Source organism: Castor canadensis, chromosome 7, assembly GCF_047511655.1.
Source record: "Castor canadensis chromosome 7, mCasCan1.hap1v2, whole genome shotgun sequence".
Lineage (NCBI taxonomy): Eukaryota > Metazoa > Chordata > Mammalia > Rodentia > Castoridae > Castor > Castor canadensis.
Window position 1 is genome coordinate 108,097,246 of NC_133392.1, and position 23,369 is coordinate 108,120,614.

Sequence of the window (23,369 nt, forward strand, 5' to 3'; positions counted from 1 at the left end):
TCCATTATGCTTTAAATTAAAAAGCAGTCACTGAACATATAATTCTGAGCAGTTAAATTATTCCTTCCTTTGAAAATTCACAAAGCAATGGTATCTCACCTGATTTGAACCTTTTCACTGAGAAACTGTCATGCATCCTGCTGTTTTTTAAACGTCTACTTCAAGACATTTTGGTGGCATGAGTTCTGAGAGGCACTGAACACTCATGAGGTGAGGAGCATGTCTGTGAAGTTTCTAGCATTCAGATGGATAATGGCTTGGATTTTTAAAATCTAGATATCTAGAAATCACTCAACTAGCACCATACCTTCAGGCGTGTCACAGCACCTTTCAAACGAGGGCAGTTTGTCATAAAAAACATCATCTTCTGACACTACGAACCAAAGAAACATAAACGAATGGAAAACAAAAACACAAATACAAATCCCAAATGAAACTGATCAGCACAGTTTACCGATTACAACACGGGAATGATTTTCATGGAAAAAAAGAAACACAACTTAAGACACTGGGTTATGATTAGGATGAAGAAAGTGATGTGCTTATTTGTTGATGATTTTATGAGAGGAAATCAAAATTTTTAAAATGTCAGGGTTTGGTGGAAGTCAGGTCCAGGGAGGGAGCCATGTCCCACCTTCTTAGAGGGTGGTGGTAAAAGACAATACCATTAATAATTGACTAATCAAGAATATTCCATTCCAATGCAGTTCTCAAGGGGACAGACATACATCCATCAGCTGGAATGCCCTCACCAGCATTGCCCAGCATATATATTTCCCTCAGGAAAAAAAGAACAAAAAAGCAACAGTATAGATCCAACTTCCCTGCATGAACTATCCATTTCAGCCTCATCAATATCCAAATTCAATTTGCCTTTGCACCTGCCTTAGACAGTTCTGGACCGTGAATTTCAAACAGCATTATCATAATTCCTCTCTGGCCATGGAATCCAGCTGAGGCTAAATGTCTTTGTAAATCGGTCACAACATTGTGAACTGATGCTTTGGACATCAACCGTTTCAGATCTTTACCCAGTCAGCTAACAAATGCAAGGAACTGGGTTTTTTACTCTATGTGATTGAAAAAACAATGCCACAGGTTTCAAAGGTATTATTATGAACAATAAAAAGTTGAATAAAATCTGTAAAAAGACCAGTAATGGAGAACCTATCTACATTGTAGAGAAGTTAGGACCATGAGGGTAGAAAGGTATTCCGTAAACAATAATGTTTTTGAAAAATATTTTTCAAAAATAAAATATTTTATTAGCTTGTCACCTAGACTGAGGAAATAAGGCAGGGAAACTTTTTTTTTTTTTTTGGTCAATTCTTAATGTTTCAGAATTTTACTTGTCAAACAGTTTTTTTAGTATACTTGGAACTTCCTTGATTGCTAGAACAAGTTAATGTAACTCCTATAATGTTTGTGGGAATATTGGAGACAGTTCCAACAAAATACCCTCCTTTGTTTTTGTGCAGAATAATTGTCACGATTTTTAGAAAGCTTACACAATTTAGAATTGCTACATATCTTGGAGGAAACATTTTTTGTGTTAGATTCTATGGTTTCATTACTGACTACAAATCACTTTTGCTCAAAATTCTGGACCAAGGAAACATCAGAATCCATGGGATTACTTCTTTTGGTCTCATAGATGGATTAGTTCTCATTCATTACAGATTTCTGTGATGTTCAAGATGCAATTTCAAATGCATAATTACCAGTAAAGAAACATAATTAACAGTGACATTAACAGGAAAAAACTTTTCCTTGTGGAAAAAAATTGTGGTTGTTTTGCATTGGGGTCTTAAGAAAGACTGCGAATATCTAAAAACATTCTACTACTAACACTTACAGAAATAAGAAACAGCTAATAAATTACATAATATTATAATAAATATTGTAATAATATTTACAATTACTGTTCTCTCTTTTCTGTCTCATAGTATTTTTTTGGAGGGTGGTACTAGGTATTGAACTTAGGGCTTCACACTTACTAGGCAGGCATCCTATCACTTGAGTCACTCCAATCCTCATATTATTAATAAAACTTCCCCCCAAATCATATAGCATAGGGTCTGTGAGCTGTATCTAGCACAAAAAGACTTTACTATATTCCATTGATTGATTAAAATTGGTTTGGATCTTATACTTCATATGAAGAAAACATTGCATCTTAGCTCATTTGATAGTTTTCCCTTTCTTAATCATATGTAAAATAATGGAGCATTTTAAGTTGAGGATGTCCTAAATTCAGTAAAATATAGTTGTGTAAGAGTTCATTATTAGAAGGTAGCAACACACAGGAAGTTCTTTTTCCCATATGTCATCAGAGTTACTACTTTAAAATCATATAAAAACTTGCTACCTAAAGTTGTATAGGGACATTTTATTCCATGTGTAGAGAATTTAGACTTGCTCTTAAAGATTGAGTTCTTGAATTACTTTAACTTTGGTTTATTGGTTCCCTTATACTTGCTCTAAGTATGGCTCAAATGCCATTGGAAATGTCAAAAAAGTATTGTGGTGGTGGGAGGGAAATGTGGATCCATCAGCTTCAGAGAACTTGCTGCTGAGATTTTCCACCTCTCCCATGCCATGTGATTCCAGAAAGTTGACATTCCAAGTCAGTCATGATTAGGCCCCTGGGTGTTGAACAACAACAAAAGTACATCCTCCAGAGAGAAACAGCAACCCATAAGCAGCTGCTGGTCAGTCATTTAGCAGGGTAATTACTTCAGAGAGAAACTGTCAGGTGACCCACAGCAGGAGGAAAGAAAGAGCAGGAGGGTGAAGAATTCAGTGGGCAGATGAGACCAAATAAAAATAACAAAAGCAAACACTCAAATCACTGTGCTCCTCAGCAAGGAAGGATGCGACTATCTTCTTATATGGCTATTTTTCAACCCCTCTGTGGTTCATCTTGAAAGAACACACACTAGATAGGTTAAGAATCAAAGTTGTTAGGCCATGATTTGAAATTTCTGCAATGGGGAGTATGGAAACGCTGTGTCCAAAACATGAACAGAATTCAAATTCCCTGTGTGTGTAATTTTCTCTATGAATTACAGTGAGTTAGAAGACCTTGTAAGAGGACCCATCTGAGGTCATTTGGGGTCACTTTCTGAATGACAGCTCACTCTTGCTTTTCTCTCTAACCAACAAAGCAAATGAAATGGAGTGGGTGGACAAAATGATCTTGAGAAAATACAATGGTAGAGCAAGATGGGGGAAGGCTGCAGCAATCAAGAAGACTAAAGAGATAGAGTTAGAAAAAATAAGATTAGGATATAATGAGAAACAAACATACAAACAAACAAAAATCAGGGAGAAACGAGCAAATAGGTATTGAAAGATAGGAAGCCCCAAATTGTCCCAATTGATATGGGCAAGGAGCAGATGTGGCTAGATAAACAATGCTAAATATCTGTGTACTAATAAATCTCATGAAATTGGAGAAGTGTCTGTGTTTTCACCAAATTTGAAGGCTCCTTTTGGGACAGTCTGATTAAAGTACAAAGCATGTGATATAGCTGAAATTCCTGTTGAGGGTAGAGAGTCATGTCTTCACTTATTTCTCTGAGAAGATGGGCAGTTCTTCTCCAGAAGAGCTCCAGACTTTGATCAAGCTACTTCCCACATGGTTGACTCTGCAATGTACTCTTCCATAAGTAACAGCAGGAATTTATTTAGCTTTGGTTAGTGATTTTCTGGAGCAATGCAGGATTGGTAAGTAGGTTTATAATATAAAAGAATTAGAGACAATAAAGGAAGACAGTGGGAAGGGAAGTCACATGGGATAAACTGAATGAGAAAGCCCCAGGTCAGAGATACCATGCAATAAACAAGAAAGGAAGCAGGAACTGATGGGAGATGGGGAAAGAGACCAGCTTGGAAAGAAGGGAGCCATTCCCTGCAAAATTAAGCATTTAAACCTGGGCAAATCATCCAGCTGAGAAGCCATTCTGATCTTCTCCTTTCCTCACAGTGTAAGGAAAGAGGCACAAAAGCATTTACGGAAAATGCCAGCAATAACTAATTTTTATTTTCTGGGAAAATTGACCACGTCACTGAAAAGCACTAGAAAAAAAGACACCAAAAAATTTGCTCAAGTCTTACAATGCCAATGTTTATACCATTTGCCAATTTTAGTATAATCAAAAATGATGAAGAAATGAAAGCTTCAAGAAAATAAAAGTTCAAAAATTCATGATTACTGATGTGGTAACGCAGTAGGAATTAAAACATTTCCCTTCAAAGGAGACTTTTTAATTGTAAGAAATATCTAAATTACAGGGTGATTTCGTCTTTACTTTTGTGAATAACTCTGTATGGAATAGCATAGGAAAATCCCTGCAAAACACAGGAAGTTGTGTTCACTTTATTCGTTCATTTGCTTAGGTCTAGTACTTTGACTCCTTTGTTGAGAAGGTGCTTGTAAAAGTAGAGTCAAGTGATCATAGCAAACATACAGCAAAACAATTTCCACCAGAAACATAGGGCCTTGGGGAGTTCTGATCATAAAAAGATAGCCATTCAAAACCACAAACAGGTGAAAAGAGAGAATTTTTACCAACTGTGGGAGTGGTGGCTGCACTCAGGGAATTGGTTGATGATATTGAAGAAGTGCTTTCAGCCCGGGCTAAGGGTGCTATCGGAGGAGGGCTGGAAGAGTGTGTGGGTGGGCTAAAGGGCCTGGACTGTAGGAAGAAGAAAAGAGATGAAAAATTAATACACAGGCTGCAGTACTTCACTCCATATGTCTAATGTCTCCCGGCCCCGGATACGACCACTGTGGTTCTTAAAGATATACCAGTGACACCATTACTCAACTGGATTATATTAATTCAGGAACTTGTGGAGCAAAGCTGGAGGACCATAACCCATGGCATACTAAACTCAGGGAGCACATTAGGCTTAGAGGAGCTGGCTTCTGTCATACTTGCCCTCAGGGACTAAGCAGGGAGCCTAGTGTGAGAGTTCATACTCCTCTTAAGATGCTGAAATTCAAAGTACTGGATTGTGCTAGCTGAACCAGGTACTATGCACGTCATCATTTTGTGACTCTTATGTCCAGATACCAGGGAATTGACCTCTGGCACAAGTCCCTTAATTGTTCAATGGAATGTTTTCCACTCATCAGCCTTGGAACACAATGGGAGAAGCTTCTGCCACAAATTTATTAGTCTACCAGTCTTTTTATATTCACATAGCATGCCTACTACCAATAATTTATCTGCATTCTAGAATCATTAGCCAGCACTTTCTCCCTCTTAGAGTTTTCAGAAAATCAGACAAATACTGGGAAAGGAAACACCTCTCACTCTAAAAGATTCAGCACCATTGAACATGACTAACTTCATTTGCATCCAACTCTTGAAGCAAACAAAGCTGGCAGAGATCTGAGAAAGGTTGAGTTTACACCCACAGTGCAGCTACTATCTTTCAGATGTCACCCATAAAAGTGGTTTGCATGAGTGTGCTAATGCTTTGCCCTGCAGTTGAGATGTCCTGTGTTAAGGTATTTTGAGACTACTTGTCACTCTCACCATTTATTTCTGCCAGGGCAGAGGGGAACATACCACATCTCCGACTCCAGGCTTTCCTGGAGGTAGCTTTGGCCGTGATGGAGGCCGGGGAGGAGGTGGAGGTGGAGTAGAGCTGCTGCAAGGAACCAAGGGAGTGGCTGGTCGAGCAGGAGATGATGCACCTGGAAAACAGGCTGGTATTAGACATACCTGGAAGGCAGATGGCCCAAGTGCTGTCACCACAGTACAATGCAAGTCCTGGACGCTTTTTTCTTTTTGGCAGTTACTATGCTAAACACTGCAGCACACATTTTTTTTTTTTTCTTTTTTCTTCTTTTTTAGGTAAAGAAAAAAAATTTACTCAGTTGAACTATGGTTGATGGCAGAAGCTGAAGCTCATTATCTTTTGTTGTCATGTGACACCCAGTGAAAGGTAAATCCTTTTATTACTCTATCTGTGACAGAGGTAAATTTTTATGACTCTTGGCTAGGTCTTAGGTACTTTTTGTTTTGTCATATACACACCAATTACATGATAAATTCACTTTTTTAAATTAATATTCAGAATGTCTTTATGTCCAAGATAAAAATGGAGGTTGGACATTGAAGTTAGAGGCATGATTTTTCTACATTAAATTTTCTTTTTTCTTTCTAAATCTTTATTTATTTGGAGGTACTGGGGATTGAACCCAGGTCCTCACACATGCTGGGCAAGTTCTTTAGTACTTGAGCCATGTCCCCAGTCTTTTTGTTTTTATTTGTTTATTTGTTTGTTCTTGAGATAGAGTCTTAGTAACTTTGCCCAGGCTAGACTGGGACTAGCCTCTACCTCCCAAGTAGCTGGGATTTACAGGCGACCAGCACCACACCTGGGTAGAGTTTTATTTTTTAAACATGGATGAATCTGTATATTAAAATAGGAGTGCCAGCTTTATCAGTGTCCTAAACACTCAAAGTAAGTAAAGGACAAAATATAAGAAAGTACTTTAGATGTTGCGTGGTACTTTGTGGGTTTAATCTTAATAACAGAAATAAACCGAATTTAGAGGATTTAATTTCTAACAAAGTCTGCTTAGGAGTCTGCCCATGTAGAGTTTGCTCGTGAAGAGCCTCTTGGATTTACTTTTTTGGCTGTCCATGACAAACGTAGGAAACACAGATGACACACAGAGGCTGGCATGCACGCCAGTGCGCACACCAGTGGAATCTCAGCACTCTGGGACCTGTCTCTCTCAGTCATACATCTGGGATTCATGGGACAGCTACTTGGCCGGAAACCTTAGGAAAGGTAAGCCAATATTCAAAAAGTTCAGATGTTTTGTCATTTTGGCTAGAAACAACAGGTTATCAAATCATCCCAAGAAAACGCTAAGAAATCCTGCCCCAGGAAAATATTCATCCTTACTGCTTCTTTCACATCTCCCTTTCACCTGCTATGCCTCCTCTCATCCCCTCACAACACACCATGAAACTGATCACTGGAGGCCTGGACCAGCAGCTCGGCATCTAGATTTTTGGATTCTCAAAGAGCTTAGAAGGTGAGTAGCAATACCCATCTAAGATTTGTTGCCATCTTAGGAGAATCCCTGGTGCAAGTTCCTTGCTTCTCTTGTTGAACTCTCCTGTGTGTTTCTCTGCATGTTTATTTATTAATCACAGCGTGAACCTTAGTACTACCACCATCTCCTCTCTACTTCACCTGCTTTATCATTATCACCTACTATATTCTTACTTTTACTGTACTCTTGTTTTTTATTTTATTGGACCAGAATCTATTTTTACATATATGACCTGATCCTCATGGTAAGCTTTGGATGTAAGTATTGTTAGTGTCTCAGTGGAAACTGAAGTTCTGAGATATAGTCAGTAACTTGTGCAAGATCATAAAACTCAAGCTATGTATTTAATTCCAAAGCTCTTAAAATTTCTACAGCTTTCACTAGACTACGGAGTCCCATATTTTGCATAAAATCTGTTATTTTTGCATGGTTGGTTTGCATGCATCTCTCTCATTCTAAATATCCTTAGCGTTTGGCTAATTTTCTCTTAAAAATGGGTATGTTTTGACAGGCTGACTACAAAGTTTTCTTTTAAGTATTAAGTTAGTAGATTTATATCTAGGATGTTTTTGAAGACAGATATGACACTATAGAGACAGGAACTAGGCCATTAAATAGTAAGATCTTTGTCAGAAAGTCTCAGGGGACTTTTTTGGGGGAGGGGTGTTCTATTCAGCAATAAGGCAACCTTGCTATAGGAATGGTCCAAAATGTCTATCCATGGGTGTGCAGCCAAGAAATGGTCTTCAGAATCAAGCTGTGGGATGGTCATCTGCTTATCCTTTCCCTATGTGCTCCAGAAGAGAAATTAAAACCCCCTTTCAGTAATGCTTGGGAAAGCACTGAGGGGCTGTCATGGAGGCAGCAGGACTGAACGGGAAGGTCAAGGGTCTGAGTTTTGGCCCTATTCACCTTTTCTCAGCTGCAGAATCATTACCTTTTGAGCCTCAGCTTCAGTTTTAAAAAAATTAGACATCAAAATTGAAAAATACTTATGAAAGAGTTTGCTAAACTATGAGATGCTACACAAATAAGAGGCCTAATGATGATGGCAAAGATTGTATCTTTTGATACAAATACAACTAAAGCTAAAGAAAAATGTTAATTGCTAATTGAAAAGTAAATGTTCTTTTCCTTTACTGATTGCCTCCATCTAAATCACCTTCTCTTTACTGAAGTGATGGAATTGGTTTGCTGTTCAGTTTAGAAAGATACTAAGTGACTATGTCAGAAGCAAAGGACACTTTAGTTAAATCCTACTGACAGAACTCTTAGGCTCAGGAGGATATGCAGGGTCTGAGAGTTTTTTCACAATGGAATCAAGGCTTTACATATTTTTGTGAGATTACTCAATTGTTCCTTGTTTTAAAGGGGCAGAAGGGTAATATTTATACAGCTCTTGTCTCACTTGGATTTTCAATGATACTTTCATTTCCTCCTCAAGCAGTGTTTATTTCCAAAAAGGATGCTGGGAAGTAAGGTGGACACTGTTTAAGGTTTAACTTCAATGATTACACATACATTGAGTTTTGTGAGTTAGAAAAGTTGGCAAACATTGACATATTCTCAATCCATTTGCTGCTCTCAACCTGAAGTTTCATTATAGTTTCTTTGGTGACCCTGAAAACCACATCTCTACAGTTTCAACTTTTATCTCTCCTCCTATGTGTCTGTGTGGTGGTAGACAAATGGGGGAAGTGGAGGCCCCTGGGGAGAAGTGGCAGAGGTACAAGCCATGGAACCTAACAGACCTGGGGCCAAATCCTGGCTTTGCTATTCATTAGCTTTTTGACATGGCCAAATTACTGCCTTGAACTTTGGTTTTCTAATCTGCAAAATGAGGTTAATATACCACCAATGCTAGGGAGAATCAAGTGAATTAAAACATAGGCACTTTGAAATTGTGTTTCTTGGAACACAATTACACCTTTTCTTTGAAGAAAGTATTAAGTATATATGGGAATGAATATATACTCTTTCTTTTTTGGACAACAAATACTTCAAAAACCCTAAAATAGTGCTCTCCAATAGAGCTTTCAGTGACAATGAAAATGTCCCGGAACAACACCATCCAGTAAGAAAACCGCTATCCACATATGGCCTCCGAGCACTTGAATTATGGCTATTGTATCTAAAGAAGTGACTTTTTACATTCATTTTAATTTACTTCAATGAAAATTAGAATAGCTCATGGGGCTAGTGACTCCTGTATTGTACATAACTCTCCTAAGACTAGTAGTTAGGAAATACATATGGTTAGCTCAACCCCAGTTAATTTAAATTCATTTTATATAGATGTGTGTGTGTGTGTGTGTGTGTGTGAGAGAGAGAGAGAGAGAGAGAGAGAGACAGAGAGAGAGACAGAGAGATTATGAATAATTTAATATTGTGATAGTTTTTGATTATTCCTTCTTGACTAACTCATCTCTTTCTCTGACCTCCACACTTGCTGAAGACCAGTAAACTCTTTTTTTTTCCTCCCTCCTGTCTCTAGGCACACAGTCCACATGGGAGAAGAGACAGCCCCAAGAATCAGTGCCTGTATTCCAATACAGCAATGTTCTAAATGTTATAAACTAGGTGTTTATAACTTTTGCCATATGGAAATTAAAGTTCTTAAGGCAAATTCTTAACTTCCAACTGTTTCAACCTCAGGTAACTCTTCTAATTCACAAAGGTGTGGGTGCTGTCTACACTTGGTCAGAGACAGTCACCTGTGCTAGGTGTATACTGTATCCAATTAAATATAGTTGGAGAAGTACAGGAAAATTTAGTTGTATCAGGCTGTTATAAAAACCAGGTAATGAGAAGCACTGTTTGGCTTTAAAACATGAGACTGTACACTATTGTTGAAATTCCTAATTTTACATTTCTAACAGTTTGTATATATTCCATCAATAAAAGATTAAACAGCAAATAAACTGGGACTTAATTAAGGAGCTAATGGTCCAAAGTTTTATTTATTCATGGGCTTCATTGGCCAAGTTCAATCTTCCCCTTGTCCTTTAATGCTATCAAAGTATAGCTTTCTCTAGCTCAACTATTGATACTTAATATCTTTACTGGTAACATTTAAACTAATTTCACATAAGAGTCTGGAAGTTAAACATTAAAATAACTACCAAACTCTCAAAGATTCTAGAAAGAAAACCAATGCTGCTCAGTCCCTCATTAGATCAGAGGTCAATTCAATCAAGTGCATACCTCCAGAGCATTGTGAAAAGTGACAGAGGAGACACAGGTGAGTCACAAAGTTGCCTGCTCCTCCCTGCCCCAACTGAAGGTGTTTACTTTGAGGAAAACATGACTGCCTGCCCCTGGAAAGGGGTGGGTTTCTTGACATGTCTTTCAGAAGACCGAGAGCCAGGCCCAGAAAGAGAGCCGGTAGAAACTATCAGAGCCTCATCCCTCTTTTAGACAATCAGTTTCTTTAGGTTAGCTGTTTGATGGCTTAACATATAGCACCTCTTTATTGTCTTTACAGGTGAGTACAAAACCTTGTATCCCAGAAAAAATGCCTACAAAATTAACACAGGCATGGAGGTGAGTATTCTGACCCCCAAGAATTAAAGAAAGGGGCACAAAGCAGTACATTTTGAGAGCACATTTTGTAGATGACCCCATGCAATATAGGGTGGGATCAGTGGTCAGATAAATTTGGGATACTTTGTGACCAAACTTTATAGAAGTTCCCAGAACACATTGGTTAAGAACACAGGCTCAGGATAGGACAGACCTGTTTGTCTGAATTCTTAATTTAGTGCCTCCATCTGTGAAAACTTGGGCAAATTACTTGACATTGCTGAGTCTCAGCTTTTACATTTTTGTGAAATGGGGGAAAAGTAACAGTCCCTAAAGTACTTAGCATGGTGCCCAGGCCATGAAATTGTAAAAGCTGTTCTTATTGGAATAATATAGGCTCTCAAAGGCCCTATGGTAAGGAAACTTGTTGATTTTGCCTAGAGTCATGTTTCCCAAACTTATTTGAGTATTGAATAGTTTTCCTTTTTAGAGGGAGGAGGGCAGAGGGCAGGAAAGGCATACCTAATTACTCAAACAGCAGAGTTATGTGTGGTGCACGTGAATCCCCAGCTCTCCTCGAACCCCTCCTTGATGCCCTGCCCTCACTTTAACAAGCACAGAGGTGTTTCCAAACACAGAGCAAACCGAAAGAGGCAACAGGGATGAGTGGATAATAAAATCGAGGCAGACACCTTCCTTCTTGTCCCTTACTAGATCTAAATACCTCACAAGTGCTTGCCTCTTTCAAAGCAAATGAAAAGCAAGTTGCATGAGGCTCTTCCCAGAAGGTACCTCGCTCGAACCCACGTGCACAGGAAGGAAAGCACTGAGCATCTTGCCAGATGAACTTGAGCACAGTGGAAAAAATGACATGGAAGAGATGCATCTGAACAATCTGGACATTTCTCTGCTATGTATGGTAAGTGTTTATGTCCTTTCATAATTAGCAAACACAAAATGAAGCTTCAAATAAGGAAAACAAGAGAAAAGTCAAATTCAATGTGAGGGTTTGCATTGAGAGTCCCCAAAGATACATTTCTGGTAGACTTTTCCATCACACGTCACCATACTTAGAGTTGGTCTGATGACTGTCAAATGGTGAGATCAGAGAACAAGTTTGAGTGGGCAGGTCAATTAGACTGGGATGCAATAAGTGACCTTTATTTTTTATTCTCTAAAATCTTTCAAACCTTGTATCTTTTTTCTTTCCCTAAAGAAATTAGAGGGCTTAACATAGTTGTATCTATGAAAAAGAAAGGAGAAGAAAAAAGTAGAACCACCTTTCCCCTACAAAATCTAAGGCCCTTGTAAGGAATCTAACAAGGAAATCAGACATCTGATGGGTAACTTACTCCATGTGAAATCTATCTTTCTAGAATTTTCTTGAATTCCAAATAATGACATCAAGTTTTCTTAAAAAAAAAATCACCTCTTAATTGCAGGGTGGAAGGCAGGTCACGCCTTGGGGCTGGGAGTGCAAGACAACACATCCACAGACTTGGACTATGAGCATTCAAGGGACTAGGACATGCCATGGGGCCACAGGACACCCAGATCAAAGGAGGAATGGCTGAAGCCCTAAAGCCAATCGCCAGGCAAGAGGAAGGTGTTGCTCACACTGCAGCAGCCATGCCATTCCCCGGCACACGAAGCACACTCAAACAGTAAGACATACCACTGGTGGTCCCTGTACCACTGCCCGAGCCAGGTCCAGGGGACGAAACCACAGTCCTGTAGGTGGGTGGTGGTGGGGGAGGTGGAGTTGCTCTCTGTCCCAACCCAAAATCTTTTGGAGATGAGATTGTTTCTAAGTAATCATCTTTAATGAAGGTCTGCTCAGCGACTTTCTTCTGGACTTCTTCTAAATTGAGTGGAGACGGTACATTTCGAGGAGGACCAGGAGGCCCTGGGGGACCCGAGAGGCCTGGGGGACCCGGAGCTGGGGAGTCAGCTGGGTTGTCTGATGCAGTTGGTGGGGACACCACCTTTTCCCTTGGAGTCAACTCTGGAGTAACATGTTCCGGGGACGTATCAGAAAAATGGACCCACTTTTCTTCAGTGTTAATGGCAACAGACTTGGGGGACAGCACTGGGCCAAAAATGCTGTCCAAGTCATTGATGGATGGTAGTTTTTCAATTTTGGCCTCTGTGGCTGACTGGTCATTTCCTGCGGTTAAAGTAGTTGATTTTAAATTTTAATTAATTAACTTTGTTAATAGTATTTGTATGGAGAGGATGGGAGTGGTGAGGCAAAGCTTGGCAAATACATTGCCTTGTGAGGTGCCTTAAGGGGTATATTTCATGATATAACGATATCTTTATTGGATTAGGAGCTGAAGGTGAGGGAGGGTCCCTACCTCTCTAAGGTGAGCACCATATTTTATGCTATTATTTACTCCTTTGACGGGTACTTCAAATGGCCACTTTACCAACATTTATCCTGCTCTCGAGGCTGTTCACCAGTGAGCCGAGGGTGATCATTTTGAGAAGGTGGTGTTATGTTCCTAGAGAAATTCAGGCTCTGAGAGTACAAATTCCAAAAGGGAGATTGCCTCTGAAAATCTGGCTTGTTGAAATACATACAACACAATATACAAAGAATGGAGGACTGAAATCATCCTCATATTTTATAAGGGTGTCTATCCTGGTATGTGAAGTAGAAAAACTTAGTTATATCTTTTGCTTTTAAAATACAGACATCACATTTAGCTGCTACCTTAAATAAGATCTTCTATCTTAACTATACCAGAAACACAGGACGAAGATTATTTAAAGAGATATCCTCACACAAACATGTACAAATGCACCCATGCATACCCACAAATACACACATAGATTACAAGAAGGTATTTAGTGCTTATAAGAACTGTTACATATATAACTGTTTAATAGAGAAGAAAATCATAAAAGCATCATTATGATTTGTTCTCTCATTAAGTCTAAGCTGTTAACGTCTCTGTTAACTATGATATAGATATCTGAAGTCATGAAACAGAAAAGTCTCTGTTTTACTTAAACATTTCCATCAATTATTTCTAAAGGATTTTTGAGACAGAATTTTGTAGCCCAGGCTGGCCTTGAAATTGTGATCTGGCTAAATCTATTCTTTATAATTCATATCAATAATTAGAGAAAAATATCAAAACTAACTTCTATAGCTTGGCATAAAATACTTGACAACAGCTGCAATTTAAAAAACTGCACTTAAAAAAAAAAACTTAAGCCATTTAAATTAGAAGTTGTTACTTAAACAACTGAAAGTCATGACCCGAAGCCACTGTACCTTCAGATAACTCTTGGGCTATACCAACGGCTTGGTATTTCTATATTTCTAGTTTGAAAGGAATTAACATTCAAGGTTCAAGTCTACAGATAAATGGGGTAGCATTTTGCATGCCCACAATATTTATAATTTTGTTGCTGGTAGGTTTATTTATATCTAACATAATTTATGGAAACACAGGGAGCCCAAATGGCTTGAACTTGCAAACACCTTTACTTTTGAGACGCTGGATGATCCTCTCTTGGACTTAAGTCAATATAAATTTCACAGGCGATTGTGTCTTGCTTTCTCTTTTATTGATAAATACCCTACTCTACACCTATTGAACTCACTAAGCTGCATAAATAGCAAAGGATGAAGCTGCTAGAGAATTCCAAAAGTGATAAAGAGCCACATTTAGGCCCAGGAATATAAAATAACCATTAATACTTTTGGCTTGGTGTTCAATAAGACGTGGCAGATTATAAATTGTATGAATGCATAGCATTGATTTTAATAGATGATAAAGCTGTGCCTTCAAAATTGTCTGTCTAAAAGGATACGACAATTCCTGGCCATATTTCACTATCTTTACACATCTCTTTGCCATGAGATGAATAAAAACTTAAGTGACTACTGGAGAAAAAATTTCCTCACAAAAGTATTCTGCTCATCCTGTTACCATTTTATGCTTTTGTAGACTAGACAGTTTTAGATCTAGAAAAAGTTTTACTGGCTCTTAGAAAAATAAAAATTGTTTCTTGAGACTATTAATTTTTAAATCATTAAAATGAGATTCAACAAAATGAGTGGCTTTTCATACAAAGTCAGTTGACTTTTCATACAATTTTTTCTTCCATTTTATAAGCCTTTACTCTATAAAATCATAAAGAGGAAAAATCAATTGAGAACTTGGTATATTTTTTGGTGGAACCCAAGAGTGGTGCCTTAAAATAAGTCTGCACAATCAATTGTAATGAAAGAGAAACGAAATGCCAGCATTGTGACATTTTAGTGTAGCCTGCAATTTCCAGCACATCAAGGACATGTTGGGGTCCAGTGCCAGTGTTCTGTCTGACACATTATCTCAGAACAGAAGGAACCCACAGTTTACCTGGTGCAACCGTTAAGGGGGAGCCTGTTCGAGGGGGAGTGGCTGGTACATTTTTTGGAGGCAGTGGTGGAGGTGCTGCAAAAAGATGAGAAGTCAAGCATTATTGATCACATTCTTCCTAAGTTACTCAATATACTGTGGATAAGCAGATTAGGGTTTTCATTCATATACCTAATACTGAAAAGGGAATAGCCATTAATAGTCTAAATTTTTAAAGTTCAAAGCCAAGGCACTGAAGCAGGACCTGTTCAAATCCTTCTGCCTTATGAGAATTAGTATTTATTTGTCAAAAGAATGCCAGATAATAACAATAATATCAACAACCTATTCATTCAAATATTACTCAACAAATCTCTAGCCACAGCTAAGGTCCACCAACTGTACAGGCGCTAGGAACACTGGATTGAATACAAATAACCTTGGTCTTTAAGGACTTATGCCTGACAAGGACTATCATGTTAACAAACAGTTACAATCCTGAGTGTGACCATGGAATGACAATGGGTCAGGTGGGAGCTCACGTGAGGAGTTTTTTAAATCTAAATATTATTACCTAAAAGGTATCTGGAAAGGTTTCTCAAAGTTATAGTTATTAAATCTTCATGTTTTTGAAAGTCAGAAGCAATTTGAGTTGAGTCAAAGAAGAATGAACAGCTTCTTCTGATAAACATTGCAGCCAAATAAAGAAAAAGAGTAGCGTTATGGTACTTCTTTACCCTTCTGAAGCTGGGCTTCTCACTTTGTAGACAAAGTTAGGAATTACTTTTCAAAAGGTACTTTTTTTCTTCTCCCTTTAAATATGTTTTCTTGTCATTGGCTATATTTTCTAGGTTCAAGAGTTGACACCAATTTCATAAACCATCCCAAGGTTCAATTGTGAACCTGAGTGCAGTCCAATCTTTCATATCCTAAAAATAGAGTGAGTCAGGTGGGCACGGAGCTGGAGTGCTCTTGCCATTCCTTCTACCTGCACACGGTAGATGAGCCTTCCTGTCATTCTTCCCTTTCCCTCCCTTCAATGTTTTATGCATTTACTTTTAAACAGCATCCTGTCTTTCCACACTGCACTTGTGACTAACAGCTCTCTTCCTAATGCCTAGGAATATGTGGTTCTTAATCTTAGTTATGAGCTGCTGAAAACTACGTCTCAAGTGGTTCATATTTTCCCACAGAAGTTAAGAGACAGAGGCTCCTTATTAATGATCCCTATAAAAAGTCAGTCAAGATCATAATCAGCAAAATATAAAATACCATAAATTCTAACACTCTAAAATAGTTAACTTGGGTTGCAATGACAATATGAGCAGAATTATACAGTGCCCATCAACTGAGCAATGGCTTCTGCTGAGTGAAGTGTAAACCCAGCACATAAAACTCACCTCCTGGAAATACCTATAGTGGGCCTCACACCCATACATCATCTATGTCAACATTTCCTTTGTTTACCTTCTTGGCATTTGGAACAAGCTTTCTGGGAATAATCTGGATAGCTCGGATCCATAAAGAATGCTTTGGAAGGAAGTTAGGGCTTTTTCACTGGCTTGGTTTCCCATTGGGATGGAGAAACACTCGAATTGTGCTATTATGGCTCAAATCTTTTCAAATACATCTTTCAAAGTTCAGAACTTTAAGAAGAGTTATAATTATGCTGCTTTTTCCTATCCTGTTTTTGAGGAAAATATTCCTAGGAAGGCTGCATTACATGGTTTTATAGCAATAATAATCCTAACAAATGACCTTTTTTTAAAAAATAAAATTATGAATTCCCTTGGCTAATTCTTAAGATCAGTTTTAGGCACCAAAAAAAGCTAAGCCCTAGGGATTCTGAACTAGAGAAAGTATTAGTTTGTCTGCATGTGAGCTAAAGGAGTAAAAATACCTCTCATGCTTTGTACCTTCCCCAAACTCCTTTTCCTAATAGCCAGTCCTCCCAAGGCATTTGGAAGAGCATCTTGCTCATACATAATTTCTATGAGCAATTTACTGAAAGGAGTATTCAATAAAGCCATCAAACAGATAGCTTGACCAAATGAGTCAACCATTCAGTCCAAACAGTCTAACCCACCACAGGTGAAGGATTGTAAAGATTGTCAGGACTTTCTTGTCTGGTCCCTGAGCATGTTGGAGTAGGCAGGGCTGATGGCTGCTTTGACCTAAATTTGTCCTGCTCTCCGGTCTCAACTTGTCTCTATCACAAAGCCTCGTTTCTCTTGCTTTGCAACTCATTGTTTCCTCTCAAAGCATACTTTCTCATCCTTGTAGCCACAGTTCTATAGGACTAGCTGAGGCCCTATCCGAGTGTTCAACTTTGTGGCATGTGATAGCCCAGTGAGTGGAACATAGTAAGATTCTTTTTTTTTGTCTTTTTTTTTTCCGGTGCTGGTATCAAACCCAGGGCCTTGTGCATGCTAGGCAAGCACTACATCCCAGCCCAGTAAGATTCTTTTTCAGCTCATTTGTGTCTGACTTTTACATATATACGTGGAATGAATGAATAGCAAATGAGCATGTGGGATGTCAGAAGAGGCTATGATTCAAGGTTAATAATATATTATTTTATTCCTGCTTTGATAACCTGCCCTGGTCTCTTTAGCTCTAAATAAAAACTGTTAGAGTAACAACATCTCTTCATAATATTGTACGGTTCCAAATGTTGCTTACATTGACCTGTTAGGAGTTGCCTGATTTCACTATACAGACAAACAGTAAAATGAGTCACTTATTTTTCTAGACAGTAGACATATAACTTACTTCCAGTGGGAAAAGGCCTTGTTAACTTTGGCGACTCCACGCTTGGATTAATTGGTTGGCCTGAACCCCATATCTCAGGCTGATCTAAAAGGACTGGAAACATAAAAAGAGAATTTCCTAGGGTAAGTTAGATTTTAGAACTTAAAATTTCAACTTAAAGTTGAACTTCACAAAATTATCTCCCCCTTGCTTCACATGGAAGATTAATTTAGGAGTGTGCTGCTTTTCATTCTTTTTGAGAAGAGGATAGAAACAGGAATGTGGTGTGTGTGGGTGGACGGGGGTGTCCGTGTGTGTATACAGAGCTAAATAAAGACTTTCAAAATAGAATCCACATTTTCTTCCTGGTTGGTCACTTAAGGACATTTTGACTATCAGTACACATACTGGCTCCATTTCTGGTACCCTTTTGAAAATTCAGGCATTAACTCCATGGACATTTGTTTTGTTGCAAGTTGGTTTATTTAAAATCTGCTAAGAATATGCTTCAAAACTGAAAATGTCTGGGTTCTGTGCCATGATTCCTATATTTAAAAGATCTTCCAGGGTTTTTAAATAAACATTTTACAGAATCATAAAGAGAAGCAATTTTTCTAAAAATGTTTGGTGAATATTTTAAAAGAACTTACTGTAGAACCTTGGGCAAGTCGTTTAACCTTTCTGAGCTTCCCTCCTGCAGTGCAAAGTGGAGATAACAAGAGCAACCCCAGAAGTTACAGAGGGGTTTGAAGGAAGTAGCAGATATAAATATAGTGGATAAAATTTACATAAAGCATCTATCACAAGGCCAGTGGCTGTTATTATGCATTTCAGTTCTCTTAGCACCACCGTATGGTTGATATCAGTATCACTTTCAGGTGAGGAAACCAAAGATTAGAGTGGGTAAGTGACTTGTCATCAAACAAGTAAAAGAACTAAGATCTGACCCAGGCATACCTGACTCCAAAATATAGATTTCCCCCTACCACAGGTCTTTTAAATTTGAGCTAAGTATCAAAAGAAGACTGAGTGGATAAGAAGGGCGGGTGGGTATTGGAAGAGACAGTGTGTCTGGTTCAAATGCTGGAACTTTATGGAACTTTGGGGGTTGAAGCCACATAAAGAACAGTCAAGGTAGACCCTCTGACGAGTGCAGATATATGTATCTCCTCTTTCTCTGAAACCTCAAAGGTAATCTTAACTCTGTTTTGTTGTGCAGCATTATTATTTTCATGGCCTCAGTGTGGGACACCACCTTAATTTTTAAGAACTGTTTCTATTTTCCATATAAGGCTTCCCTATATCTATGGAATTCTTTACATGGGCAGGTTCAGGTGCAAGAAATCAAAACCGTATAATTATGTAATTAAATTAGAGACTGATCACAATTACATATTAAATTCGAGATTGAGTCAATAAGACAAATTGCCTTACTGCAAGGTCCAGTTTGTGTAGGGATTCTAGGTTATAGACATTTGAATCACTGAAGGAGTACTTAGAGATTTTTAAATGAATTTTACTAACTAAATCATTGGAAATATTTGGTGTGGCTGACTGCTGGCTATTTCCCACATCCATCCTAAATTTCTCCATAGTAGAAGAGTTTTAGCTGATCACATGGCACCAAATTCTTTCCAGTGGGCTTTGGTTGGAAGTGCTGTATATCTCTTCTAGATTTTGCTCTTATAAGTAAGAATTGGCAGTGAGTTCCTTTGGCTGTCCCCTACCTCCTTCCTTTTGACTGGGAAGGGATGAGAGTTGGAGCAAACCCCTTGGCTCAGAGATGAGCGTTATCTGTGGAGGGTAGCAGAGCTGTGCTACTTTCTCTACCATCCCATACTATTTACTTCCTGACTGTTAACATGAAACAAAATTCTATCCTGTATAATTCATTATGCTTTGAAGCCTCTTTTTAAACTGTAGGTTAGCCTATTCACTATGGTTTCAAGTTTTATTGTCCTTACACTTAAGGAAAGTTACCCAATGAGTCTTAGAAAGAGAAAAATACCATTTGGCATATATATATATATATATATATATATATATATACCTTTGTGTTTTTTTTTTATTAGTTGGACCTGGGTTTGAAGTCAGGGCTTCAGACTTGCAAATCAGGCACTCTACTGCTTCAGTCACACTCCTAGACCATTTTGCTCTGGCTATTTTTCTGAGAACTATTTGACTGGGCTGGCCCTGAACCTCAATCCCTGTGATCTTAGCCTCCCAAATAATTAGGATTACTCGTGTGAGCCACAGATGCCTGGCTACCTTAGTGTTCTTAAGTTAAACTACTTTAATAAAGACATTCTATATTATCAAACACAGTTAATGGAAATATATGCATTGGACAGAAACACATTTCAGGAATAGATTAGATCCATTTTATAGAGAAGTTATTGTGTATCAGCAAGCTATTCGTTATTTATAATCATCCCAAACATGATTAATTAAAAAAGTTAGACATTTAATTCTAGGAATAAATATCTAATAGGCAAGGCCAACAGTAATGACAGCAACGAAGGCATTTTCCCAGAGCATTTTATCTCTAAGTTGCTAAATGAGTAATTCCTGGGTAATAAGCCAGCAGTGGCTGTGGTGAGCAATCCAATTGCCACCTCCAATGAAGAGGGGGAAAAGAAAGTAAATGTGATCAGAGACTAGATCACAATGACAGTGACCATGATGAGTATGAGAAGATCTGCCTTCATTCACTCTCCTGCTAACACCTCACATGACAGCTGTTTGGTTCACAAAGCATTTACTCCCTGGTAAGGATTTGTGTAGATCTGCATTAATTTTTACTGACCTATATCAAGAATTCAACTTGTTAGCCATTAGATATTTCTGGAAGTAAAATTTCAAGTCCTAAAATAATAGAGTTGTATATACTAAATTTCCATTCTTGAAAGCACACCTAGATTGGAACTTTTCTTTCCCATAAGGGTGTGATGATAGGTTAAGAATATACCTCAAAATATGCACATTTAAAATAGCATTTTTCCTACCTTCTGTCTTCTGTTCATCGAAAGCTGATTCTAATGGTGGGCCAAAGAGGGGAGCAAGGGCCACAGTGTCATCTGGAGGCTTTTTGCTAAATCACACAGGTCAAGGCAAAACACAGAGAGACGGCTCAAAATTTAATGCTCAAAAAACATATATAGGCTAGTATTTTTTTTTGGTTAAACAAGGTGTGTGTGTATTTGTATATTATGCATGCATGCGTGTGCATACAAAGCTTCCGTAAGGCCAGAAGGTATTATAGAAAGATGCCAAATACATTTTGGGATAAGAGTATTGGTAGGAGATAAGACCCCGAGTTCTCAGTGGAGGACCAAGGTACTGGTCCAACAGAAACAAGTTGGAGGAGAAAAGCTCGTTCAAAGCATCATAATTCTCTCGGTTAATAAGAAATAATATTGGAGATGACTGTTTATTGCAAAGCATGTTTCTGTCCTAAGATCTCAAAATTGTGCATATATGTTTAAATTTAATTAATTATTTTGCTTTTGAGACAGAATCTTGTTCTGTAGCTCAGGCTGGCCTTCAACTCTAGATCTTCCTGCACTTGCCTCCCAAGTGCTGGGATTACAGGAATGTACCATCACATCCAGTCTAAGACCTATTTATACTCGTCTTCACCACATCTGCTCATTGTAGTTAAGGTAGTTTATGGTCATTCCAGTATAGGATATTAAGTGACAAGCTACCCAGGAAGTTTGTATTTGAATAAGAAACTGAGTCACCCAGCATCTAATTTCATCCTTTCTGCCTCCCACCCAATGAACTAGTTTAACCTCTTAATATCCCAACGCTGTGTATCCCAAAGAGAGAAGAATATTGAGATAGTAGGGGAAGATGGTAAAGCAAAACTCTCATCCTTTTTCCTAAGTACTAATTTAGATTCATTGCTGAGAAAAGGCTTACAACCTTCTCCATTTCTTTTCCAGTCCTGATTCCCCTCATTGACCCTAATGAGTTCTGTGGTGTGTGGTGAGGAGCGAGAGGTGAAGAGGAGAGAGGAGAAGTTGGAGGAGGAGAGAAAAAAACTTAAGAGGATCAACATTTTAAAGAGAAATGGCAATCTTTTTGGAAAACAATGCCTATTTGTATAATATTTCACACAAAGAATACATGGTAAAGGAAATACAATGCTTTGCTAAAAACAAAAAGCAAAACAGGAGATTCATTTGGTGTGTGGCAGGTGGACTGTATCCTAAAATTGTATCCAACTATGCATGCTTCTCTTCTTAGGGCAACGTAATCATATTTCAGATCAGCATTCTGGAAAACAAGTCTTCTTTATACAGAACTTTAGCCTCTCATTAATGAGGAGACCACACAGTCTGATGGGCAGTTACTTCAGATAAGTGTATGCTACCTCCCTAAAGGGCTCTCTGGGCTGCACGTAGGAGAAATTATAGTACCTTTCAACCATGCTATGGACATATGAACTTACACATACAGGTAGGCCTTTCATTTAATAAAAGCTGACAGTTTAGCTCAAAGGAAGTTTGTGCAATTGTTAAAAGTTTATGATGTCTTGCATGAAACATAACTATATCTTTTGTGCTTACCTTATAAGTTCAGGAGTTGGGGTGGAACGCCTGGGTCTTGCCACTTCTTCACCTGATGCACAGGACAAAAAACCTTTTTAGGCATATTTTTTACCAGTCCCTTCTGATGTGCCATAAGAACTATGTTTGGAAACACTTAGAAATTTAAATCTCATCAATAAGTAACTGAATATGAAAACTTTGCAAAGCAAACCCTCTCCCCTGGCATGTAGCAGTCATGTATTTGGCATATGTAGTGGTATTTTCTCTTGCATTTGTAAACCTTCATTAACCAAGGAGCTACTATAAACAAGCCATCAAAAAGATTTGTGTACTGTTGAGTTTAGTGGAATAAGGTTCTGTTCTTCAAATGTCTGCTGCCTTGATTGGTTCTGCCTCCCAATTACCGTAAGAGAAGAATACGCCAGCCATATGTACATAGTACAGAAATCCTGCATTCTCTGCCTGCTCTTTTCTTGAAATGCCAAGAAAATGTTGTATCGCTAACTATGAACCATGAATTTAGAATTCCCTGGAATGTGTTGTATACAGCAGAGGAACATTATGCTGTACCTATACTCTAACCTAAATAGTTGACTGAAATTTTCATATCAAATATAATATAAATAAATAAGTTATTTTTGCCCTCCTCTCCCCTCCCCTATCAATAAATACATTTGATTAAATTCATTTATAAACTTAAATGATATGGCAAGAGTTGATAAATATAGGAAGAAAATAGCAATGTATTCCCCAAAAACTTATTCATTTTCAGTATTTAAAACATTAATTATTCAGAACCCACAGAGATCCTCTAGCTAGTATAACAAGAATTCTTTGATGTAAAAGTAAAAATAACAAACTGTAAACCTTAAAAATAAAGCCCAAGTATATAATTCAAATGCACATATGCTCCAAGATCTGAGGAACTATTCTTTCTTTTAAACCATACTCTATTTCTGGTAGCTAAGATATACTTACTGGATAAGTTCCTTTTAATTGCACCCTAGAATTAGAAATAAACACTATAAGGCTTAAGACCACATATATGTTATTTACAATATGTATTATTTCTGTCATCGTAATTAAACTGAGCTCAAA

The 23,369-nt window shown here is 38.1% G+C and overlaps 1 protein-coding gene across 24 annotated transcripts in view; it reads right to left on the minus strand.

Moving 5' to 3' along the window:
• The window catches only part of Sgip1 (SH3GL interacting endocytic adaptor 1), a 206,530-nt gene that overhangs the window by 48,824 nt on the left and 134,337 nt on the right, over positions 1-23,369 (minus strand). For 8 of the 24 annotated variants that reach the window (XM_074079852.1, XM_074079851.1, XM_074079841.1 and 5 more), the window contains 7 exons: positions 23,250-23,274; positions 22,290-22,341; positions 20,721-20,806; positions 17,737-17,829; positions 14,986-15,060; positions 5,583-5,710; positions 4,574-4,700 (listed from right to left, as the gene is read on the minus strand). In XM_074079852.1, coding sequence (XP_073935953.1) covers positions 4,574-4,700; positions 5,583-5,710; positions 14,986-15,060; positions 17,737-17,829; positions 20,721-20,806; positions 22,290-22,341; positions 23,250-23,274 — 586 coding nt within the window. Of the gene's footprint in view, positions 1-307; positions 374-4,573; positions 4,701-5,582; positions 5,711-12,284; positions 12,777-14,985; positions 15,061-17,736; positions 17,830-20,720; positions 20,807-22,289; positions 22,342-23,249; positions 23,275-23,369 lie in introns of all 24 variants that reach the window. The other 16 variants (XM_074079829.1, XM_074079847.1, XM_074079830.1 and 13 more) reach the window with 3 other exon arrangements.